At 43.4% G+C, this 23220-nt stretch overlaps 1 protein-coding gene across 1 annotated transcript in view; it reads left to right on the top strand.

Annotated features, from left to right (window-relative positions):
- CFAP57 (cilia and flagella associated protein 57) overlaps nt 1–23220 on the top strand; it is an 89435-nt gene that overhangs the window by 50528 nt on the left and 15687 nt on the right. The window contains exons 15-19 of the mRNA XM_082264798.1: nt 4217–4407; nt 7086–7259; nt 10545–10703; nt 16634–16777; nt 23014–23130. Of these exons, the coding sequence (XP_082120924.1) occupies nt 4217–4407; nt 7086–7259; nt 10545–10703; nt 16634–16777; nt 23014–23130 (785 nt within the window). The remainder of the gene's footprint in view (nt 1–4216; nt 4408–7085; nt 7260–10544; nt 10704–16633; nt 16778–23013; nt 23131–23220) is intronic.

The following is a 23220-nucleotide window of genomic DNA, read 5'->3' on the forward strand; positions in this document are numbered from 1 at the left end:
TGCTCCTTTGTGGTGGCTCTGGTTGGATGTGTCTATCCTAGTGCATTACCACTAAAAGGATTTGTTACAATTTTTAAAAGGTATATTTTATACTCACAAAGTATAATAGATATCACGCATATAAACAAGATCAACACAAAATCTCCGGCGGGACAGGAGTGGGTGAAGCCAGCTCTCTATTTAGCCCCTTGCAAGTGCAGAGTGTGGTCTAGCAGCACCTTTCGGCTCTGAGTAAGAAGGGTCTGCCCTCGATATGCGTCAGCCGAGCCCCAGCAGATTCATGTGGACCACTGCATGCTATCCAGCACCGTGCAGTGCCTTGGCTACCTTGGAGATCTTGTGTTGATCTTGTTTATATGCGTGATATCTACTATTGTTTTGTGAGTATAATATATGCCTTTTAAAATTTTAATAAATCCTTTTAGTGGTAATGCACTAGGTCGGTGCGCCCTTCTCTTGTTGTTTTTTTTTTTTTTATTCTCTTGTTGTCTTTTAGTGTGTTTCGGATACCCTTGGTCCTGAGGGAGCAGCAAGACCACAAGCAATAATACCAACTTAAGTCCACTTTAACACCTATATACATTTGATTCCCCCATCATACACCACTCGAGCACAGGAGATATGTTTTAAATTTTGGATGTGTCTATCCTCCAGGCTTGACCTGTTGGGACTTTCTCAATATACTGTTCTCATCCACCTTGGCCTCTAGTGTATTCTTTGCCACTGGTGCACCACGCAGCATTCTACCCGCACTCAGATCAGTTTCTAGTTCTTGCACTATCAATCGCCGATATTTGTTGATTGCAGAAACGTGGATTCTGGAACATGGATCACTTTTTAAAGACATGGACCATATTTTAAGTGTTTGTGCCACCACTTTTATTTGTGTAGCAGGTTTTCCAGGCATTGGGCCTGATGTGGGTCTGCCATTGTCCCGGTAACACTCCCAGCACTTTTGAGCTGTAACCCCAGGTGTGAGAACTGAGACAATGACAATTCCGGTATCTTGGTTTGTTTTGTTTTATTAAGTTTAGGGGATGGGAGAAGGGAATGAGTGGGATACTCCTCTGGCTCAATTAGGTACAGTTTTGGGACTTTGTAGAAAAATGCCTGTAAGCGCTGTCTTGGCGCCAGCTGAATGCCGGCCAACGCTTCCTGACGCTTAAAGATATTGTATCACTGAAAACTGTGCTGGAACCTCGACTTTAATTCAGAAGATCCAGGACTGTAGCATACTTGACTTCTGACACTGCTTTGCTCAAAAGTCCTTGAACAGCTCCCTCCAGCCTTGTGCCGGCTTGAGGTAGCTCTGTGTAAAATCCTGTGCTGCTGCAACTCTCAACCTGTACACTCCACACTACACCGACTCTTCAGGGCCCGAGCTGCAGACGCCCCCTTTACACTTCAGGGTCCTCAACCTAGGTACCCCCTCTAATACTTCAGGGTCCTCAACCTAGGTACCCCCTCTGACACTTCAGGGTCTTCTGACCAGGCACCTCCTTTACAACTAGCTGACTCTTGGATCCCAGAACCTTCTCCGGAGTGGTCCTCTCTGACTCTAGGTAGACCCCCAAGGGCAATCCACAGTACTCAAGACCTTTGTAGGCTTTCCTGGGACTGGACCCCTCTCTCCCTCTCTCCGCTGGTTCTCGGCACACCGGATCCCCTTCAGCTCAACTCAGCACCCTCTGGATTCTCAGGCAGCACCCAGAGACATCCGCCTCCTCTGACAGGAGGAGAGACAGCCATACTCTCCCTCCTGGGACTCTGCTTCCCACCATAGACACTGAGTCATGTACTCCCCTCAAACTTATACCCACTTCCAGAATCCTCTGTGGCAGAATCTGCCTTCTGGGGTAGTTACAAGCCTGAATGTGTCCTTGATTGGGTTTCCTCCATTGCCCAATAAAATGGGGAGACTCCCCTCTCAGCAGACACAAGTGGGAGCCATGACAACCTACCTGACCAAAAGAAATCATGGCTCTGCTGTTAGGCAGACAAAGCACACTATATTTTACCTAGCACCTACCTGTAGGGTTCTACATATGCGTTGCACTTATTGCATCGTCCCAAAAGCCTTTGGAATCACCCGAATAGTTTCCGCAGAGCAATGCACAAGCTTAACACAAAATTTGATGCAGATTAGTTGCTCTCCTCGCTCAGTCATTTTAAATGCGAGGACCACACAGTACACATGCTCACCCAACAGCATCTAGTGCCCCCACTGACTAGTACAGTGAAGTCGTCATTGTTCACACATTGTCATTCTAGTCCACTCTCCTTGGCTGCCAGGTTAGATCGATGTTGTGCACAGCGTTCTTGTTATTTTAACAATGCCTGGACTTTTTCCAAACAGACCTCGTACTTTGCTATAGTAGTGTACCAGTATATAGAAAAATCTACACTTCTACATCAATTTGGGACAGTTTTGGAATTTTTTGGGGTTTATTAAGAGCTAAACTCTAGGGAAGCAGCTAAATATATGACATATGTACATAAAACAAGGTGTTTTACCTGCCATAGGGTTTTCTGGTGCAGTTTAAGTCTGTAGAAGGAATACAATCGTATCCTCTCTCCACCTTCTGCCAGCTTATTGGACAGTGCGCAGCAGCAGACTGATGAGGTCATCCCTCTGCTCGCTCAGCTCTTTTCTCCATCAGCATGTTACTTTTCAATACAGTTGCATGCAGCTCACCTAATTGGCTCCCAGTTCTGCCTTTTCTTTTCCCAGTCTTGATGTATACATATTTACACAAAGACACGTTTGTTAGATTTTAAAAGTGGAATTCTTAGGCAAAAGTCTTAAAAATTTACCCCCCCCCCCCCTTTGAGAATGGTGCTTTCTAAAGGAGAGACGTAAGAGCTTATAGTGGACCTATCAAGCAACATTTAAACAATGTTCCATTAATACTAGGTCCAAGAAGAAGGCTGCAGGACCCTTCACAAAATACAGCGAGAAACTGTATGTGCAAGGAGTCACAGCCGGATGGTGGCGCCGTGGACCCGAAAAGACCGGCAAAGAACCGGCCCGGGTGAGGACGGCGCTGGATCCCTGGATAGGTTTCTGTTAAAAGTCAGCACCTCCAGTATTTGTGGGAATAAAGATCCTCTTTAATTTTAATATAGGGTTACTGTAAAAATGCCTTGGGGGGTTGGTTCATCTTTACCAGGAAGCTGCTTATGCAGGTAGGGGGCCCCTGTGGATGGGGATAGGCTGTTTAGAAAAAAATGTCCCCTCCTACCTCCCAACACCTATGCTGTCTAACCTGTGTAAGAAAGATGTATACACCTACCTGTTCTCAGCCTGCTGTAGTTCGGTCACATGATCTCCCCTGTGTCAGTCAGCGGTGGCTGCAGGGGAGAAGAGCTTGACAACTATGTAATTCCTGGGAGTGGTGATGTCACCCTAGGCTCCCATTGCCCATCCATTGTCAACGCTCCCTCCTCTCCCCTGCAGCCACTGCTGGCTGACATGGGGGTGGGGTTGTCTGTTCACATGACCGCACCGGAGCAGCCTAAAAGTAGGTACATGTATACTGTATATCTTTATTACAAAGGTTAGTTACCGTAGGTGTTAGGAGGGTGGAGGGAACATTTAGACTAGTTAGGTTTTTTTGTCTACAATTCTGGTTTAATGCACATTGAAGTTATCATACCTACATAACCACCTCTCAATGGGATTTTAAGCGCAACCAACATACTATTATATAGTTTTAAACATCTTGATATCAATTATTATTCATGTATCATAAAAACTTGTTTTCATTAAAACATGTTAACATTATGGAAGAAAGTGACTTCCTTCTAGAATGTTAACCTGTTTTTATGAAAACAATTCTTTATGGTACAAGAAGACTTAATAAAGATATCAAGATTTTTTTTTAACTATATAATAGTCTGTTGGTTGCCCTTATAATTTCAATGAAAGGTGGAAGAAATCATATTTTGTATGTATATAGGGACGGTGAGAACCATACCCTCAGCCACACAAAGTGTTTCTCCATAGATACATAAATTAATTTAAAAATAATTGTAACTATCTATGGAATTATTGCAATAAGGCAATGCATAGCGCAATCAAAATATGTAGAGTGCACAAACCCATTATTGCCATCAGATTGCATTTGTTAGTTTGGGCAATAAAGGACATTTATGATTGGTTGCTTGTTGTATTCTGTGACTGATTTTTTTAATTCTTCTTATTCTACATCTCCAGAGACAGCCAATAACCAGAAGCTGCTGCTGGAGTATGAAAAGTACCAGGAGCTGCAGGTGAAGTCACAACGGATGCAAGAGGAAGATGAGCGTCAGCTGCATGAACTGGAGGAGAGTAAGAGCCAGGCTCTGGAGGAACTGACTGAGTACTATGAAACTAAACTGCATGACAAGGTGACCCAGCTGCAGCAGGTAAGATCAGGACTGCAGGGCATTTCAATAGGGTTCTGTAGTAGAGGGGACAACGCCACAGTGCAAACTCTCACTTTGACTCCAGTCAATGCTGTGCTGTATAAATACTATTTGGTCCATATATATTTGGACACAGGCACAATTTTAGTTTTTTCAGGTATTTACCAAAACATATTCAAGCTATAGTTATATAAGGGATATGGGCTGAAAGTGCACACTCTCAGGTTTATTTCAAAGCAGAGTTCCACCCAAAAGTGGAACTTCTGATCAGTGCCATATTAAAGCGGAGTTCCGGGCACAAAAACGAGATTTTTTTTTTTGTGCCCCTCCGCTAGGTATGCCTCACCTAAAAAGGAATTGGGTAGTTATTTTTTTTTTTTTTGTTTACTTACCTTGCAATTGAAGATCGAAGATACTCACCTCAGAGTACTTCCTCCCTCGGAGCCGCGGCTCACCCCGTCACTTCCTGTCTCGCTATGATTCCTGGGAGCTGAACGTCACAGCTCCCAGGAATCAATGCGACGACATCGGCCCCGCTCGTCATTTCCGGGCGACGCCGCATTCCCCTGCTAAACAGCTTCTGGGCATGCCCAGAAGCTGTGGAGGAATGCGGCGTCGCTCCGGAAGTGACGAGAGGGGCCGGTGCGGCGCATTCTGGGACAAGAAGACGCGGAAGAAGACACAGAAGAGGACCGCGCCGGCTTCAGCTGCCCACAACAGAGATGGAAACGCTGTGGAAGAAATTTTATAAGTAAGTATTTCTTCTAAAAGGTAAGTGCGAACCGGGACAGATCAGAGGCTAGCCATTGTGGAATGTGCTAGCCCTGACTGTCCCGGGGGTATGTTCATTAAAAAATGACATCTGTGCCCGGAACTCCGCTTTAAGAGCATTAAAGGGCCCCGGGCAATGCAGTGCACTGGGGCCCTGTGTACACAATCACCCACGAAAATACAAAATGCTAATTATTGATAAGGCTATATTACAGGAGTGACAGGCTAATGACAGCTTCCAAGTCTGGTGGCTGGGTCCCGTGAACCCACACATGGACAGGAGTCAGACACAATTGGCATTCCTGCAGTTGTGGGCTCCCCCCTCCACGGCCCAAGTGGCCTGACAGCAGCACAGGGCTGACAAGCGCTTGCCACCTGCTAAGTTCAGCGGTGGGATGCACACGAGAATTGGGACTAATGCTTGGCAGGAGCTGGGCAGGTGGGGCCCCCCAGGCAAGTGGGGCCCCCGGGTAACTGCCCAGTGTGCCCATTCAGTAAGATGGCCCTGCTGCTGATGTGCTTCCCCCCCTCCGATGCCACATTTGGCACCTTTCAGGGGGAAGGGTGGGCCAATTAGAAAGCGCAGCACCCTTCACGTATGCACAGTAGGGGATCAGCTGTGAAGCTGAAAGGCTTCACTGCCGGTTTCCCTTACAACGAATGGTGACGGCAGCACCCGGCAGCCGATCCGAAAATCGACTGGGGTGTCGACATCGCTGGACAGTATTTGTAGCTGCTGACTTTTAATTTTTTTTTTTTTTCCCCAGCTGGAACACCGCTTTAAGGATATGTACATTCAATTCGGAGGAAAGGTTTGGGAATTACAGCTCTTAAGAATAGCCATCCCCCTTTTTGAAGGGGTCAAAAGTAATTGGACAATTGAATCAAAAGCTGTTTGATGGCAGGTGTGGGCTACTCCTTCCTTATTTCTTCATCAACTAAGCAGGGTCTGGAGTTGATTCTAAGTGTGATATTTGCATTTGGAACCTATTTCAGCATTCTGCAGATGCTGAAAGCTGGCTTCTTCTTCTCTCCCTCCCTTTCACTTGCTAAAGAGACAGCCATACAGGGGATTGGTTACACCCAGTAATTGCCCCTAGCCCCCCCCCTCCCCCTCGCTCTGCTGCACCAGTCCTTCCCTGTGAACTAGACCAGACTAGACCAGGCAACTCTGAGAACCCAACCCAGCAGTGCTGCCGGTTTCCCTCCTCTCCTTCCCACCGGCAGCTGCAAGCACACAATAGGATCTTTCAGGATGAAGCGTTGGGGAAGGGTCCAATAAATATGTCATATTTACAAGCCTCTTCCTTTCCTGAATGAACACAATCAGTGACCGGTGCTGATCACTCACTGTGTTCATTCATAACTGAAGCATGGTAAACTGTGTTTATTGGTGGGAACGCATGTCAGGTTGGCTTACGGGGCCCTGTGGTTTCTAACAGCAGCCCTGCATTTCCCCATGTTGTTGGTGCTAGCAGAAAAAGAGCTATAGAAGTGGGATGGTACTAGTAAGTATATGTTATATGAAAGGAGTCATCCAGATCACTGCAGAGTTTTTCTAGGCTTTGTGAAGGGAGTAGACTTTAAACCAGGCATTCCCGACCAGAGTTCCTTCAGAGGTTGCTGGGGGTTCCTTGAGCTGTGGCTGATTGACCTCTCATTTTATGGTGCTTGCTTAGTTCCAGGTCCAACATCACTTGGCAGTCAGTGGCATGACACCAATGATGGTTTTAGCAGTATTTAGGGGGCATTCTTCCTACTGATATAAGGAGCATTTTCCCAATTGGCCCCTGATATATTGGGTTTAACAGGGCTTCCTTTGAGACGTAACATTATTTGAAGGGTTCCTCTAGGGTAAAATGGTTGAGAAAGGCTGCCCTAAACCAATGTCACATCTGTCTCATCAGACCCAGGATGAAGCCCGACAACATCACAGAGAGTTTGAAGAGATGAAGAAGCAGATTGAGGAGGACGGAGACCGAGAGATCCAGGATGTAAAAATTAAATATGAGCGCCGTCTACGGGAGGAGAGAGAAACTGCACTACGACTGAAGGGGGAGAATGGGATTATGAGGAAGAAGGTGACTAAATCCAAATAAATTTATTGTTTTGTGTTCCTTTATTGCTTCCTTTAGTCATCCCTTCTTTTCTTCCTTTCTTTATTTATTTTTCTTCCTTGTATCGTTCTTTAATCATTCTGTAGTCCAAGAAAATAACTAGGACTGTTTGAGATAACACGGGAAATGTGCATAAGACACAGGACAGCTTTACATTTTTGACAGAATCAACAGGTTTTTGGATTGCATCAGAGCCTGCCTCACCAAAGCATGAGCAGATATCTCAGTTTGCTTTCCCCGTCCTCCATGATGTAACTGATGGCCATACACCACTTCAATTTCAAAGGAAATAGAATATTCTCAGCTAAAAGTGACTGCCAATCACATGCAGTCACTGCTGGGGTATTTTGGCTGCCACAGGAGCAGCAGCTATCAGGATACGATAGCCGGCAGTGGAGATTTCTCCATCCACATTGTTTAGCTGTGTATGGGGAAATCCAATTTATTCAATAGGGCTGACCGAGTTTAATCTTAATGTGTATAACTAGCCTAAGGGGAACGTAGTGTCAAGTTGTTTGAAGCTGAGTGTTTGGTAGAGAGTCCCTATAAGCCAGTGGGTTCCAAATTTTGCCCCAGGGGGTCGTATGCAGCCCCTTGCTAAACTTTATTGAGACCTTGGGATACAATTCTTCCCACTAATACGAAGCACTATGCTTCTCACTGACACCAACAGTGAAACAACAATGGAACATAATTCCTCCCACTGACAACAATGATAGGGCACTATTCCTCCCACTGATATTAATGATGAGGCACTATTCCTCCCACTCATATTAAAGATTAGGCACTATTTCTCCCACTGATACCAATGATGGGGCACTATTCCACTCACTGACACCAATGATGTGGCACTATTGCTTCCCACAGACACCAATGATGGGGCCAGTGGCAGAACTACCAGGGTCACAAAGGTTGCACTTGCGACTGGGCCCTGGCATTCCGCCTTGTCTCTCTCATACAGCCCAGAGTCTGCACTGACAGTTCCCCCTCCCTTGCATGGATGGGAAAGGAGAAAGCCGATCTACTCCTTCTCCTCGCGCCCCTCTTCTCCTGTGTGCACTGCGGGAAGTGTGAAACTAAGCAGCTGAATTTGATCATTCAGCTGCTGGGCTTCACACTTTATGAGGTGCACACGCAATAGGATAGCGGTGGGAGGAGAAGGAGCAGAACGGCTTCTCTCCTATCCGTGCGAGGCAGGAGAGAGGAGGAACTGTCGAGGCAGGCTCTGGGCTGTATGAGCAAGACGCTCTCAGCTCAGAGTCCTGCTAAGGAGGCACTGATGGGCTGCACTGATGGGCAGCACTGATGAACTGCACTAATCAGCACTATTAGGTGGCACTGATAGGCGGCATTGATGAGCACTGATAGGCGACATTGATGAGCACTGATAGGTGGCTCTGATTGATAGCACTGATTGGCACTTATAGGCGGCATTGATGGGAACTGATAGGTGGCACTGACGGGCACTGATAGGTTGCACTGATTGGCACTGATGGGGCAGCACTCATAATCAGGGAACTAATAATCAGTGCCCTGACTATCAGTATAAACAATGTACTGACAGTCTTGCCGGTTAATGGCTCTCCTTTCCTCACAACAGACACAGCGTAGGAGAAAGGTCTACTGATAACTGGCCAGTCTGTTTACATGTGACCAGCTGATCACATAGGAAAGGGCTGCTGTGATTGGCCCCTGATCATGATCTTTGATTAGCTGTGTCACAGAGCGTGCTGGATGCGTCCCCCAGGGGACATGCGGAAGGCAGGGTTCTGGGAGGATGTCCATGGACGCCCTCCTAGAACTGGAAGCCCAGGGCTTGAATGGAAAAGGGGGGGGGGTCAGGGGGGCCCTTCATGGTTTCTTGCACCAAGGCCCTGAAGGTTCTACAAAAATAAAAGAATTGGGGTACTTATATACTGTAGTTAATGTCACACTCCTCGTGTCTAAACACCGTGTTGGCTTTCTGCCCTCTTACCAAAAAAGCATAAACAAAAAGGGGAAAGGTTGGTTACCACATGATGGAGGAATAGCGGTTTTTGAGGCAGAAAACTAGACTTGCTGGAATGAATTAAAAGGTTAGTTTTATTTATCAAAATGTTCCAATAAAATTGAGTATATGAACACGATTTAACCACACGGTACAGCAATGCTGTCCCTCCACCACACCATAAAAACAATGTCACTTAATAATACATCCGAGCCTTGTATTAATGTGGGATGCACACATCTGTGCAGTTCAACGCATGGGTGATCCCCTATGTACAGGGTGTGCAGCTCACATGGGCCCCAGGGCTACCATTGACCATACCTTTAGACAACAGAGGGACCTCTGACAGTTGTTAATCATTGTGCATATGTCCACATGGCAAGCAGCATATGTTGCTGTATGGCCTGTATCTTATTACTGTTGTCAGATGTCTATATTGGATTATAAAGCCTCTTGTTGGTAGTTTATATTGAGCCAATATTGGGGTTTTAGGTATGTCCCATTAGGGTGTAGGGCTCATAAACTTTATTGAAAAACAAGGGAAGACAACACTTGCAGCAGCCAATTTCTCCTCTTATTACAAGGGGACGAATAGTCCTTGCACCCTACCAATTGCTCAATATGGCATGTCTTGGGAGTGTAAGGAGTGAGCCGATCTTACCTAGCCCTGATCTTCCTTGGTTGCCTTGCGGCCTTTGCCTTGCTGTTTTTGTGATGGGGTGGAAGACCTTCTGGCTTCCCAATGGCTTCAGCTCCTCGGGTTTATGTGGTCATTGTCCAGATATGTCTGCCCATTTGCACGGAGGATTGTTAGGGTCAGGGGCCCCAAGTCCTTAGCTGCTTGTCATGTACTGCCCAGCCTGGCTTGGTGCCACTCTCCTGGCTGGGCGACGCCGTCCTGTGGTGAATCTGGGAACTCCTCGGCTACTGCGCATGTCCACTGGGGTATTCTGTTCAAAGGTCAAATGACGTAGCTGTGACGTTAACATGTTTGGCTATGTGCATGCATAGCTTCGACAGGATCATGAAGGTTCTAGTTACGCCTCTGGATGGGGCACTATTCCTACCACTGACACCAATGATGAAGCACAATTCCTTCCACTGACACCAATAATAGGGCACTATTCTAGCCACAGGTAATATCACAATACAGTATCATAACTATAACGAGAGCCCCCTTTCATTGCCTACCTTCTATTCTGGATTCTCATTATATTTCATGTGGATAATCAGTCTTTATGCATGGTCTGTCCCCTGTATAGTTCAGCAGCCTGCAGAAAGACATCGAGGAGCGTGGTGCAGACATTGAGAAGATGAGGCTGGAACAGCAGAAGCTGCAGGGGGTGATCAAATCTCTAGAGAAGGACATCCAGGGTCTGAAGAGAGAAATCCAGGAGAGGGATGAGACCATCCAGGACAAGGTGAGACCCCCTGACACGTACAGCTACCTGACTGTGATGATTTCACACATGGCAACTCCCCATATGTAATTAAAGTGGAACTTTACCCATAACAACTGGCTTCTTGCTGAAGGCGGCCATTTTGCTGAAGCCCAAGGCTCCCAAACAACAGTAAATCAAAAAGTGGAACTAAACCCATTGATTTAACTGTTTCAAAAAACAGATACATTCCTGGAATGCCGGGATTTGCTAACTGTCACATTTGCTTGTGTCCTCAACCAAACTGTCAAACCATCAAACGGCCGGTGTCATAACTGATCACATGTGCAGCACCATAGCAGTTTCAGTTTAACCACTTAAGCCCCGGAGGATTTGGCTGCTAAACGACCAGGGGGTATTTTGCGATTCGACTTTCTCCCTCTCCCCCGCCGATCGCAGAGTGGCCGGCGGACATCGGGTCCGCCGGTCAAACGCGCGGGGGGGGTCCGTGACCACGCGGGAGCGCGCCTCCGGCGGCACGCGCTCGCTCCCTAGACCCTCACAAGCTAGTGACGTAGCCCTACGTCACTTTGCCTGTGAGGGACTGACCGCCGACGTAGATCGGCGTGCGGCGGTCGGCAAGTGGTTAAACAGAAGCAGCTTCCTTGGCTGTAAAGGATAGGAGGGTTTCATTCTGATTTAAGGCTGTCAGCAGATCGGCCTCCACAAACCCAGCAGTGTCTAAAAATGCCTAAAATGGGACAGCAACTGAGCATGTGCAGAGCAGGGTGAGACAGTGTATTACTGGATTTTAACCACTTCTGGACCAGATGGATTTGCCCCCTTAATGACCAGGCCATTTTTTGCGATTCGGTACTGCGTTACTTTAACTGACAATTGCGCGGTCGTGTGACACTGTACCTAAATAAAATTCATTTCCTTTTTTCCCCACAAATAGAGCTTTCTTTTGGTGGTATTTGATCACCTGTGCGATTTTTATTTTTTGTGCTATAAACAAAAATAGAGCAACAATTCTGAAAAAAAAAACCAATATTTTTCACATTCTGCTATGTAACTTTCCCCTAACAAAAAAAATAAATAAATAAAAATCAAAGTTTTTTTAGCATTTCAGGCCAATTTGTTTTCTGCTACATATTTTTGCTAAAAAAAAAAAAAAAAATCGCAATAAGCGTATTTTGATTGGTTTGCGCAAAAGTTATCGCGTCTACAAACTACGAGAAAGATTTATGTCATTTTTATTGTTTTTTTTTTTACTAGTAATGGCAGCGATCTGCGATTTTTAGCGGGACTGCAAAATTGCGGCAGACAGATCGGACCCCTAACTGACATTTTTGACATTTTTGAGGGGATCAGTGACATTACTACAGTAATCAGTGCTAAAAATATGCATTGTTACTGTAATAATGACACTGGCAGGGAAGGGGTTAACACTGTGGGTGATCAAGGGGTTAAATGTATACCTAGGGGAGTGTTTCTAACTGGGTGGGGGGGAGGAGCTTTTGATATGACCATAGAGACCTGTGATCCTGTATAGGAGGATCACAGGAGCTCTGTGATCATTCCAGAGAAGAACGGTCAGATGTGTTTACAACAGCTGACCGTTCTTCTCTCTCAGCGGGGAGTGATCGCAGGTGGCCGGCGGCAATCGGAGCCGCGTGCCCCGTGCATCGGAGTCCCCTAGCTGCAGGCGCGCTACCGACGTAGAGCTACGTTGGTTCGCGCAGGAGGGGCTGCCTGCCGCAGTAAAACTGGGGCGGGCGGGCGGTCGGGAAGTAGTTAAACAGTGTAGACACTTATTATTAACCACTTCCCCCAAATGGACGTTCCTGTGCATCCTCGGGTTTCAGTGGTTATACCGGATGTTGGGTGCACCTACAGACAACATTCCGGTATCTTTCTTTTTAGCCGGCGATTCTAAGTAAGGCAGAAGTGATCTGATTGGCTAGTTAGCCACTCGATCATTTCTGCGGGTGGCGGGAGGAGGTCCCACCCCCCTCCCGCCACCACCTCTCCCGGACTCTACCGTACCGTGCCAAGGTACAAGGATCGCAAAGGTCACCGGGCCCTGGCATTCCACCACCGCGGGGAGGCCCCAAGATGGCAGGAAGGGGGCCCACTGCAGAACTTGTAAAAGGGTCCCGCTGCAGGACCGTAATAAAGGGCCCCCGCAACGAGAGTAAAGGGCCCCAGGATCAGTGGGAAGAGCCCCAGGCTTGAAGGTAAGGGTCCCGGCCAGGGGTCCGGGGGGCCCTTCATGGTTTCTTGCACCGGGGTTCTGAAGGTTCTAGTTACGCCTCTGGGCTGATCTGTGTCTGACATTTATGAAAACCCACAAGATCTGCACAGGCAGCAAATTGACATGAGAACAACTTACTGCGGATGTGCCATGTGTTCCAACATGGCCGCTATGCGTTCCAATAGGTTTCCTAGTGTGACAGAACACAAAGCAACGGCGGACATCTTCTTCCTGAATTTTACATTTATTTTAGCAGTAAACTCACCTTTATAGTCTGAAATAGTCTATGTCACTATATAATTAGTGTGTCGCTGAGCAGTGCGGGGTGTACCAAGATGGCCGTCACCACCTTCTATCTGCAGGTTTCTCGCTATACTTACTAGAATACAATAATAAAAGAAATGTAATACTGTTATTCAGTCTATAAGGTCAGTTTACGCAGTAAGGTGTCCTAGTCCCTACGTCACTTTCGGTTGCAGAATCTGATAGGTAGTGCTATTCTGATAGAACACCAACATCTCAGTCAAGGAAGTAGATGGTGACCCCCCGATAATGTCTGAGCAAAGTTGGCTCTGTCCTAGCAAGAACAGCAGATGAAAACATTGTCTGGGGAGTGCAACAATGTAAGAAATTCCTCCCACTTATCAACGAAAAAGATGTGTAACTTTAAGGTGCTCAAAACCAAAATTAAATAGTGTTCAAAATAAATAGTGATATATATATATATATATATAGATATACACTTCAAATACCAATAGACATGTCGAGAAAGAAAATATTTGTTTCATTTCCATTCCTTATTTAAATAAATTTGTTTAGTTAAATTAGTTTAATTCAGGTTTTTTTTATTCAGAATTCGGTTTGTTTATTCGAAACTATTCAAATTCCCAAATTCATCCAAATTTAACTCAAGTCAACCGAATTTGGAAAATTCAAATATATTGGAATTGCATTTGAATCGAATGCCATTAAATTTTTTTTTGAAATTTTAATCAATCTGATCAAATTTTGGACCATGGTTATATTCTTATTATTCCAATCTATTCTTTTTTCTATTCTATTGTTTTCTTTTCTATTATATTCCATTATTTTCTTTTCTATTCCAATTCAAATCTATTCTATTTGAAATTCGAATTTCGGATAACGCTTATATTATTATATGCTTTCTATTCTATTCTTTTCTGTTGTTTATTCTATTCTTTTTCTTTTCTTTTGTATTATTTTCTATTCTATTCTTTTTCTTTTCTATTCTAGTCAGTTCTGTTCTTTTATTTTATATTCTATTCTTTTCTATTATATTTGAATTTGAATTTATTCTATTCGAATTTCAGAAGAAGGTTATATTTTTTCTATTCTTTTTTTTCTATTCTTTTCAATTCTATTCTAATATTAATTTATTCTATTTGAACTTTGAATTCCAGAAGATGGTTATATTCTTTCTATTCTATTCTGTTCTATTCTAATCCTTTATTTTCTATTCTATCCCTTTTTTTTTCTATTCAATATTTTTTCAATTCCTTTATTTTCTATTCTGTTCTGTTTTACTCTATTATATTATATTCCTTTATTTCCTATTCTAGTCTATTCTCTTCTATTCCTTTATTTTCTATTCTATTTTTTTTATTTTCGGAAATTCGAATTTGAAAAAAGTATTTGATCCCCTGCTGATTTTGTTTGTTTGCCCACTGACAAAGAAATGTTCAGTCTATCATTTTAATGGTCGGTTTATTTTACCAGTGAGAGACAGAATAACAACAAAAATATCCAGAAAAACGCATTTCAAAAAAGTTATAAATTGATTTGCATTTTAATGAGTGAAATAAGTATTTGACCCCTTCACAAAACATGAGTTAGTAGTTGGTGGCAAAACCCTTGTTGGTAATCACAGAGGTCAGACGTTTCTTGTAGTTGGCCACCAGGTTTGCACACATCTCAGGAGGGATTTTGTCCCACTGCTCTTTGCAGATCTTCTCCAATTTATTAGGGTTTCGAGGCTAACAGTTCCCTCCATATATTTTCAATAGGATTAAGGCCTGGAGACTGGCTAGGCCACTACAGGACCTTAATGTGCTTCTTCTTGAGCCACTCCTTTGTTGCCTTGGCCGTGTGTTTTGGGTCATTGTCCTGCTGGAATACCCATCCATGACCCATTTTCAATGCCCTGGCTGAGGGAAGGAGTTTCTTACCCAATATTTAACAGTACATGGCCCCATACATCGTCCCTTTGATGCAGAGAATTTTTCCTGTCCCCTTAGCAGAAAAACACCCTCAAAGCATAATGTTTCCACCTCCATGTTTGACAGTGGGGATGATGTTCTTGGGGTCATAGGCAGCATTCCTCCTCCTCCAAACACAACGAGTTGAGTTGATGTCAAACAGCTCAAATTTGGTCTCATCTGACCCCAGCACTTTCACCCAGTTCTCCTCTGAATCATTCAGATGTTCATTAGCAAACTTCAGACCGACCTGTACATGTACTTTCCTGAGCAGGGGGGCCTTGCAGGCACTGCAGGATTTTAGTTCTTCACAGCGTAGTGTGTTACCAATTGTTTTCTTGGTGACTATGGTCCCAGCTGCCTTGAGATCATTGACAAGATTCTCCTGTGTAGTTCTGGGCTGATTCCTTGTGTAGCTCTACTACTACTAGCCTTGTGTAGGTCTACTATCTTGTCCCTGACAGCTCTTTGGTCTTGGCCTCGGTGAAAAGATTGGAATCGAAATGATTGATTGCTTTTGTAGACAGGAATCTTTTATACAGGTAACAAGCTGAGATTAGGAGCATTCCTTTAAGAGAGTCCTCCTAATCTCAGCTCGTTACCTGTATAAAAGACACCGGGGAGCCGGAAATCTTGCAGATTGATAAGGGATCAAAGAGTTACTTCACTCATTAAAATGCAAATCAGTTTATAATTTTTTTGAAATGCGTTTTTCTGGATATTTTTGTTGTTATTCCGTCTCTCACTGTTAAAGTAAACCGACCATTAAAATTATAGACTGATCATTTCTTTTTCAGTGGAAAAAACTTACAAAATCAACAGGGGATCAAATACTTTTTCCTTCACTGCCATCAGACAGTAATGCCTAATGCTGCACCCGCATCTGAGCCAAAAAGGTAGCTACTACAAAGGCTTCGCTATAGGACCCTTCATGCTGGGATCACCTCTGATAACTGCTAATTGTGTTATAATAACTTAAAAAAATAAAAAAATAGGGGACGGGGGGATTTTTACGGTGTTGGCCTCCCCCTTCAGTAAGACTCAAAATAGGCAATTATGTCATAAACAATATTGCTTTATTCAATTACAAACATAAAAAGAAATTTGGTCATAGACCACATGATGTAAAATCAGATCCAAAAATGTTACATATCATAATGGGTAACGCATGATAACACCACCTACAAACTAAAGGAGAACCCCCCCTTTTTCCAAATCTGCTGTATATTACAGTAAAACCAGAATGTGAAGAAGACGGAAAACTCCTCCCTACGAGTTTCGCCTTTTGGCTTCTTCAGGGGTGTTTGTAAAAAGGGTTCAAGTGGGTTACTACAAAGACAAGAAGAAAAAACACACTAAAACAAAATAAATATATGATACACAATGCACTTAACATTAAAGATTATTGTAATTTACAAAATTGAATTGTAATCTTAGAATATAATAACTTTACCTGACTATCATGGCTGAAATCCCCTCTTCCCTTGTCTGTAATCCAGGAGAAGAGAATCTATGACCTAAAGAAGAAGAACCAGGAACTGGAGAAGTTTAAATTTGTTCTCGATTACAAAATCAAGGAACTGAAAAAACAAATTGAACCCAGAGAGAATGAGATCAAAGAGAAGAAGGAGCAGATTCAGGAGGTGACACATCTTTCTGGCCCTCTTAGGGCTCGTTTGCACTTTCTTCAAAACAGGGCTTCAGACACACTTTGCTAAAGCTCTCTTAAAGCCAGGCAAAGCCACTGTCACTAAATAAGGCCCCTTTCACACTTGTGCGATTTGTCCTGCAACTCAGGACTGCAAAGTCGCATGACAAGTCATACCCCATGATTTCTAATGAGTACCATTCAAATCTGTGCGACTTCAAGTTGAAGTGAATTTAAAGTAGTCCCTGCACTACTTTGGTCTGACTTTGATGCAACTTCAGGTCCATAGACTTCGAGATTACACGGGCATTGCTTCAAATCGTGCAACTTTCCGTTCGTATAAGTGTGAAAGGAGCCTAAAATGGTTGGCTTACAGTCCTGTTTAACCCGTTTGCTTTGCTATGTTTCAAAAATTGGTGCTGTAGTGGTGCTTCAAAGCCTCCATAAAAGTCTATGGCAAAGCTCGCTTGAAGCACCTGCAGCTTTTGAGAGGCTTTATTTCAGCTTAAGCTTTACTTTGTTTTGGAGAAAATCCAGGTGTGAGATTTCAATACACACACAGAACATCTGCCGAGCTTCAACAAAGCTTCAAAAAAGCATCACTGAAGTTTCACAAAAAAGTGCAGTGCTGTCCTTCAATAAAGTGCATTCAAATTATAGTGCATCAATAAATATGTGAAAAGAGTGTAAAAATAATCTATATATATATATATATAAAAAATTTATGTGAGTCCATCTTTTTATATACATATACACAGTCCATTAATAAATGATTCAATGTCTGTGAAAAAAATGTGCAGTCCCATACAGCAGAAACTCTTCAGTAATTGCCTCTGGTCACCGCAGTGCCCTTCCCCCCACCGATGGGTGTCTTCTCACCTGCTTGAATGGATCTCACTAATTAATCTCTTCAGCTCCGGAAGGTTTACCCCCCCCCCCTCATGACCAGGTAATTTTTTTGCGATATGGCACTCCTTTTTTTTAACTGACAATTGCGCGGTCGTGTGACGCTGTACCCAAATAAAATTGACGTCCCTTTTTTTCCCCAGAAATAGAGATTTCTTTTGGTGATATTTGATCACCTCTGCAGTTTTTTTATTTTTTGGGCTATAAACAAAAAAAGCCGACAATTTAAAAAAAAAAAAATATATATATATATATATATATATTTTACATTTTGCTATAAAACACATCCAATAAAAACATGTAAAAAATAAAATTTCTTCTTCAATTTAGACCAATATGTATTCTGCTACATATTTTTGGTAAAAAAAATCCCAATAAGTGTATATTGATTAGTTTGTGCAAAAGTTATCGCGTCTACAAACTAGGGGATATCTTTATGGAATTTTTATTTATTTTATTTTTTTTTTTACTAATAATGGCGGCGATCAGCAACACTTTTGACACTTTTTTGGGGACCAGTGACAATACAGTGATCAGTGCTAAAATAATAAATAATATGCACTGTAACTGTACTAATGACACTGGCTGGGAAGGAGTGAACATCAGGAGTGCAAGAGCGATCAAAGGGTTAAACATGTTCCCCGGGAGTGCTTTCTAACTATGGAGAGAGTGGTGTTTGTATTGTAAGAAGACAGAGATCTGCGCTCCTGCTTAGCAGAAACACAAGATCTCTGTCTTCTCCTGTCACAGAACGGCAATCTGCCTTGTTTACATATGGCACTTTTCCACTGCAAGTACCGGCTCGGGTCTACTCGGCCCTGCTTGGCCCGGTTTGCTTTTCCACTGCTGGTACCGCATGGTACGGTCTTGGAACGGTTCGGTACGGTACGGTATGGTTTGCTTTTCCACTGTTTATAGTACTGATAAGTAGTGGGCAGGATTACTCTGTGGTTGCACCGCCTCTACTGCCGCATAAACAATGACAGTGATGATTATTGACCAATCACTGCCTTGTAGTGAGGACCAATCAGGCTGCATGGGAGGGGTTGTGGAATTTAGTACCGGTACGGTACGCTTGGAACCACAATTGAGTAGGTACTGTTTTTCAGAGCCGTACCGTTCGGTTCCATGCAGTGGAAAAGCGTCGCCGTACCGAACCGTTCCTGCACCCTACCATGCGGTACCAGCAGTGGAAAAGCAAAAAAGCGAGCCGTACCGTTCGGTTCCATGCAGTGGAAAAGCGCCAATAGGCAGGCCGCCATTCTGCCTGCCTCGGTAAGAATCGGCAGGTCCCGGCAGACTCCGGACCAGATGATTGACTCCCACAGTATCCAATAACAGCTGGAGCTTGTTTGCTGGTGGCACACATGCGCGTGCCCTAGACCCATGAAACAAAATCACATACAGGTACGTGATTTTGCGCTGAGGGGCCACCCTGTCGCAGTATACATGCGTGGGGCGGTCTGAAAGCGGTAAAATGTGCAGAAACTGTGCTAATTCCAGTGTATCCCTATCTGCTTGCAGTGCAATGGACATGTCATTGCAATAAACAGATATTCAAAGAAAGTGCAGCGCTAAACCAAATCGCTAAATAAATATCCCATAATAAACTGAACAAAAATATGAAGAAATATATATAACAACAATATTAAAATAACAGTGCAGTCCTTGGGAATAAAGTCCGCAGAATAGAAAGCATACATCCCTGTGCAGTGAATAATCACAGAACAGGAATGTGCCACCTTCTGTGCTCCAATCCTCAGTGTGAAAACCTTCCACTTGTAAAAAAGACTGCTTACCAGAACATATGGACTCAGTTACCCGTACAGGTACTGGGTCAACCACGTTTTAAAAGTGTCCAGGAGTGCTACTAGAAGACTCCAAACCTTTCCACACGTAACAACGCGATGAATCCGCTCCACATAGATTGGTGTCAAAACAGTGCGTTGGACCATAAAGATAAAGAAATGCTCCACATAGTGTAAAGCTGTATCTCCAAAATGTATTTAACCACTTGCCGACTGCCGTCAGTATATTTACTGCGGCAGTCAGCCCCTCACAGGCAAAGCAACATAGAACTACGTTGCTCACCTGTGAGCCTCTAGGGAGCGAGCGCATGCCGCCGGAGGCGCGCTCCCGCCCCCGCTCGTTCACGGACACCCCCGCGTGTGTGCCCGGCGGACCCGACGTCCGCCGGCCACTCGCGATCGTCCGTTGGAGAGGGAGAAACGCAGGCGGCTAATGTAACCAAAGCCGCCTGTCATTCTCCCTGGTGTAAGAACAGAGATCATACGGTCCTGCTATGCAGGATCGTATATCTCTGTTGTTACACAACAAGCCACATCCCATAACAGTTAGAAGCACGCCCCTAGGGACACACTTAACCCCTCCTTCTCCAATAAAGTTAACCCCTTCCCTGCCAGTGTCATTTTTACAGTAACAGTGAATATGTATAGCACTGATTACTGTAGTAATGTCACTGGTAACCCCAAAAGTGTCAAAAATGTCAGTCAAGGGTCCGATCTGTCCGCCGCAATGTCGCAGTCCCGCAAAAAAAAAATTGCAGATCGCTGCCATTACTCGTTAAAAAAAAAAACAACAAAAATGACAGAAATCTTTCCCTTAGTTAGTAAATGCAATTACTTTTGCGCAAACCAATCAAAATACGCTTTTGATTTTTACATTTTTTTGGGGGAATTTCATATTAAAAAAATGTGAAAAATATTGTTATTTTTGCAAAATTGTCGCTCTTTTTTTGTTTATAGCGCATGATCAAAAAATCGCACAGGTGATCAAATACCATCAAAAGAAAGCTCTGTTTGTGGGAAAAAAAGGACGTCAAATTTGTTTAGGTACAGCGTCGCACGACCACGCAATTGTCCGTTAAAGTCACGCAGTGCCGAATCGCAAAATAGGCCCTGGTCAGGAAGGGGGTAAAATCTTCCGGGGCTTAAGTGGTTAAAAAGGTAGAAAATTTACATCATTCCCAATAAACAAGCGCTTGTAACATCATCTGGTATACAAGATCAAAGTGCAGTGGCCTGAATGGTAAGAAACCCAACGCGTTTTGTCTTCAAAGACATCATCTGAGGTCTGAAGAAATTCTGCCCATTGCTTATATATATAACATTTCAAGTAATTACCTTAACCTCCCTGGCGGTCTGATTATGTCAGTATTTTTGAATGTCAAAGCGGTACATTGTTTTGTATGGAAATCTGTTGTTTTATATTGTAGGCCTGTAATTCTTAGGAATAAAACAGTAAAAGTGAATAAAGATGATTAATAAATTAATTAAATTTATAAATTAATTCATAAATTATTAATAAATAAATATTAATAAAAGGAATAAAACAGTAAAAGTGCAGGCAGGGCACTGGGCAAAGCCCTAGGGACAAAACAGAGGAAATGGTTTGATACAATAATGTAATCCTAACAGATTACAATGTATCATGTTTTCTTAATTTCCCACCTGGTTCCGCCCCCCCCCCCTTTCCTGCGTCGCGTCGCTCGCAGGGGAGGGAACCCGGAAGACGGATGCCGGTGTTCTATCAGAATAGCGCTACTTATCAGATTCTGCAACCGGAAGTGACGTTCAAAAAGAGAAACTTACTGCGCATGTGCCATGCGTTCTAACATGGCTGCTATGCGTTCCAATAGCTTTCCTAATGTGACCGAACACGAAGCAGCTGCGGACATCTTCTTACACCCACACAAGTTTTGAATTTTAGATTTATTTTACCAGTAAACTGACCTTATAGACTGAGTAACAGTATTACATTTCTATTATTGAAATTTAGTAAATCAAGTGAGAAACCTGCAGGTAGAAGGTGGTGACGGCCATCTTGGTACACCCAGCACTGCTCAGCAACAAACCGATTATATAGTGAAATAGATTGCGGTGAAATAGTCTATTTCAGTATATAAGGTGAGTTCACTGCTAAAATCAGTCTGAAGTTCAATGGGTGTAAGGACATATCTGCTGCTTTGTGTTCTGTCACATGGAAAGCTATTGGAACGCATAGTGCCCATGTTGGAACGCATGGCGCATGCGCAGTAAGTTTTCTAATCCGAACATCACTTCCGGTTGCAGAATATGATAGGTAGTGAAACACGTCAACGTAATTCTGGTTTTCTAACCAAGCTACATCACTTCTGGAATCTGTGACCCGGAACTCGCCGAAACTCTGCACATTGCCTGTTTTATGACCCATTTATGAACAATTAACCTCCTTAGTGGTATTCCCGAGTGTGGCTCAGGGTGAAATTCCAGTGCCATTAGCAGTAACCCCGAGCCACACTCGGGGTACCTCCAGGGAGCATCGCTGGATCCTGGTAGAGGGTTACTTAAACTTGTCCCCGGGATCCAGTGATGTGTCCCTGCAGCATACGGCGGCAGATCTTCCTCCCGATTCTGTGAGCCCCGGCTTCCGTCTCCTGCGACGTGACGCTCGCAGGGGGGTGGAACCGGCAGCAAATTCAAACAGTAAAACACACCAAACACACTGATACATTACAAAATAAAATAAATTGATTACAAAATAAAATAAATTGATATTAGTTTGCCCCCTCAGTGCCCTTTCCTGAAGCTTTACTGTACTATATATATATATATATATATATATATATATATATATATATATATATACACATACACATACATACTGTGTATATATATATATATATATATATATATAGATGTGTGTGTGTGTATGTATATATATATATATATGTGTGTGTATATATATATATGTAATATATATGTGTGTGTGTGTATATATATATATATATATATATATATATATATATATATATATATATATATATATATATATATATATATATATATATATATATATATACACACACATACACACTTTAACCTATTTATAGTTATTTATTATTTTATAATTTATGATTTTGTGTTTCAAACTTTATCATACCCGAGATGTTATAAAGAAGAACGCACAGTAAAAAAAAAATCATATGTAAATAGTTGGTTTGGGCGGCTCGTCCTTAAGAATTACATGCAAAATAATTGTACCGCTTTCAGCACCTAAAGTCGGAAACAATCATAACGTCAGGGAGGTTAACGTATCTTCGATTCTTTTCTCATTTTTGGTCTGGCGCTGCTTTCTATATTCTTATGGTTTGGATTACTTTCTATACACATTTTTGGGAAGCCTTGCTGTTTGTTGGCAGCCTCTTTACAGTCACAGAGTTTCTCTGAAATTTCTCCATTCTTGGCTTCATGAACAATCATTTTGCGGCCCAGCGCCTCTTTATTCTGTCTTTGTGGGTTCATATAAACTCTACCTCTCCTACAGATGGAGGCCGAGCTGGAGCGATTTCACAAGCAGAACACCCAGCTGGACCTCAACATTACAGAGATGAAACAGAAGCTGAAGGCTACAGACCGGGAGATGCAGAGGGAGCGGCAGAAGGTCGGTGACCTGGAGCATGATCAACTACGTTTATAAGGCCCCTTTCACACATGCTGTCCGTTTGTCTGTTTTTCATCCATCCGTTGACGG

This window comes from Pelophylax lessonae (genome assembly GCF_965119305.1).
Source record: "Pelophylax lessonae genome assembly, chromosome: 8".
NCBI classification, from domain to species: domain Eukaryota; kingdom Metazoa; phylum Chordata; class Amphibia; order Anura; family Ranidae; genus Pelophylax; species Pelophylax lessonae.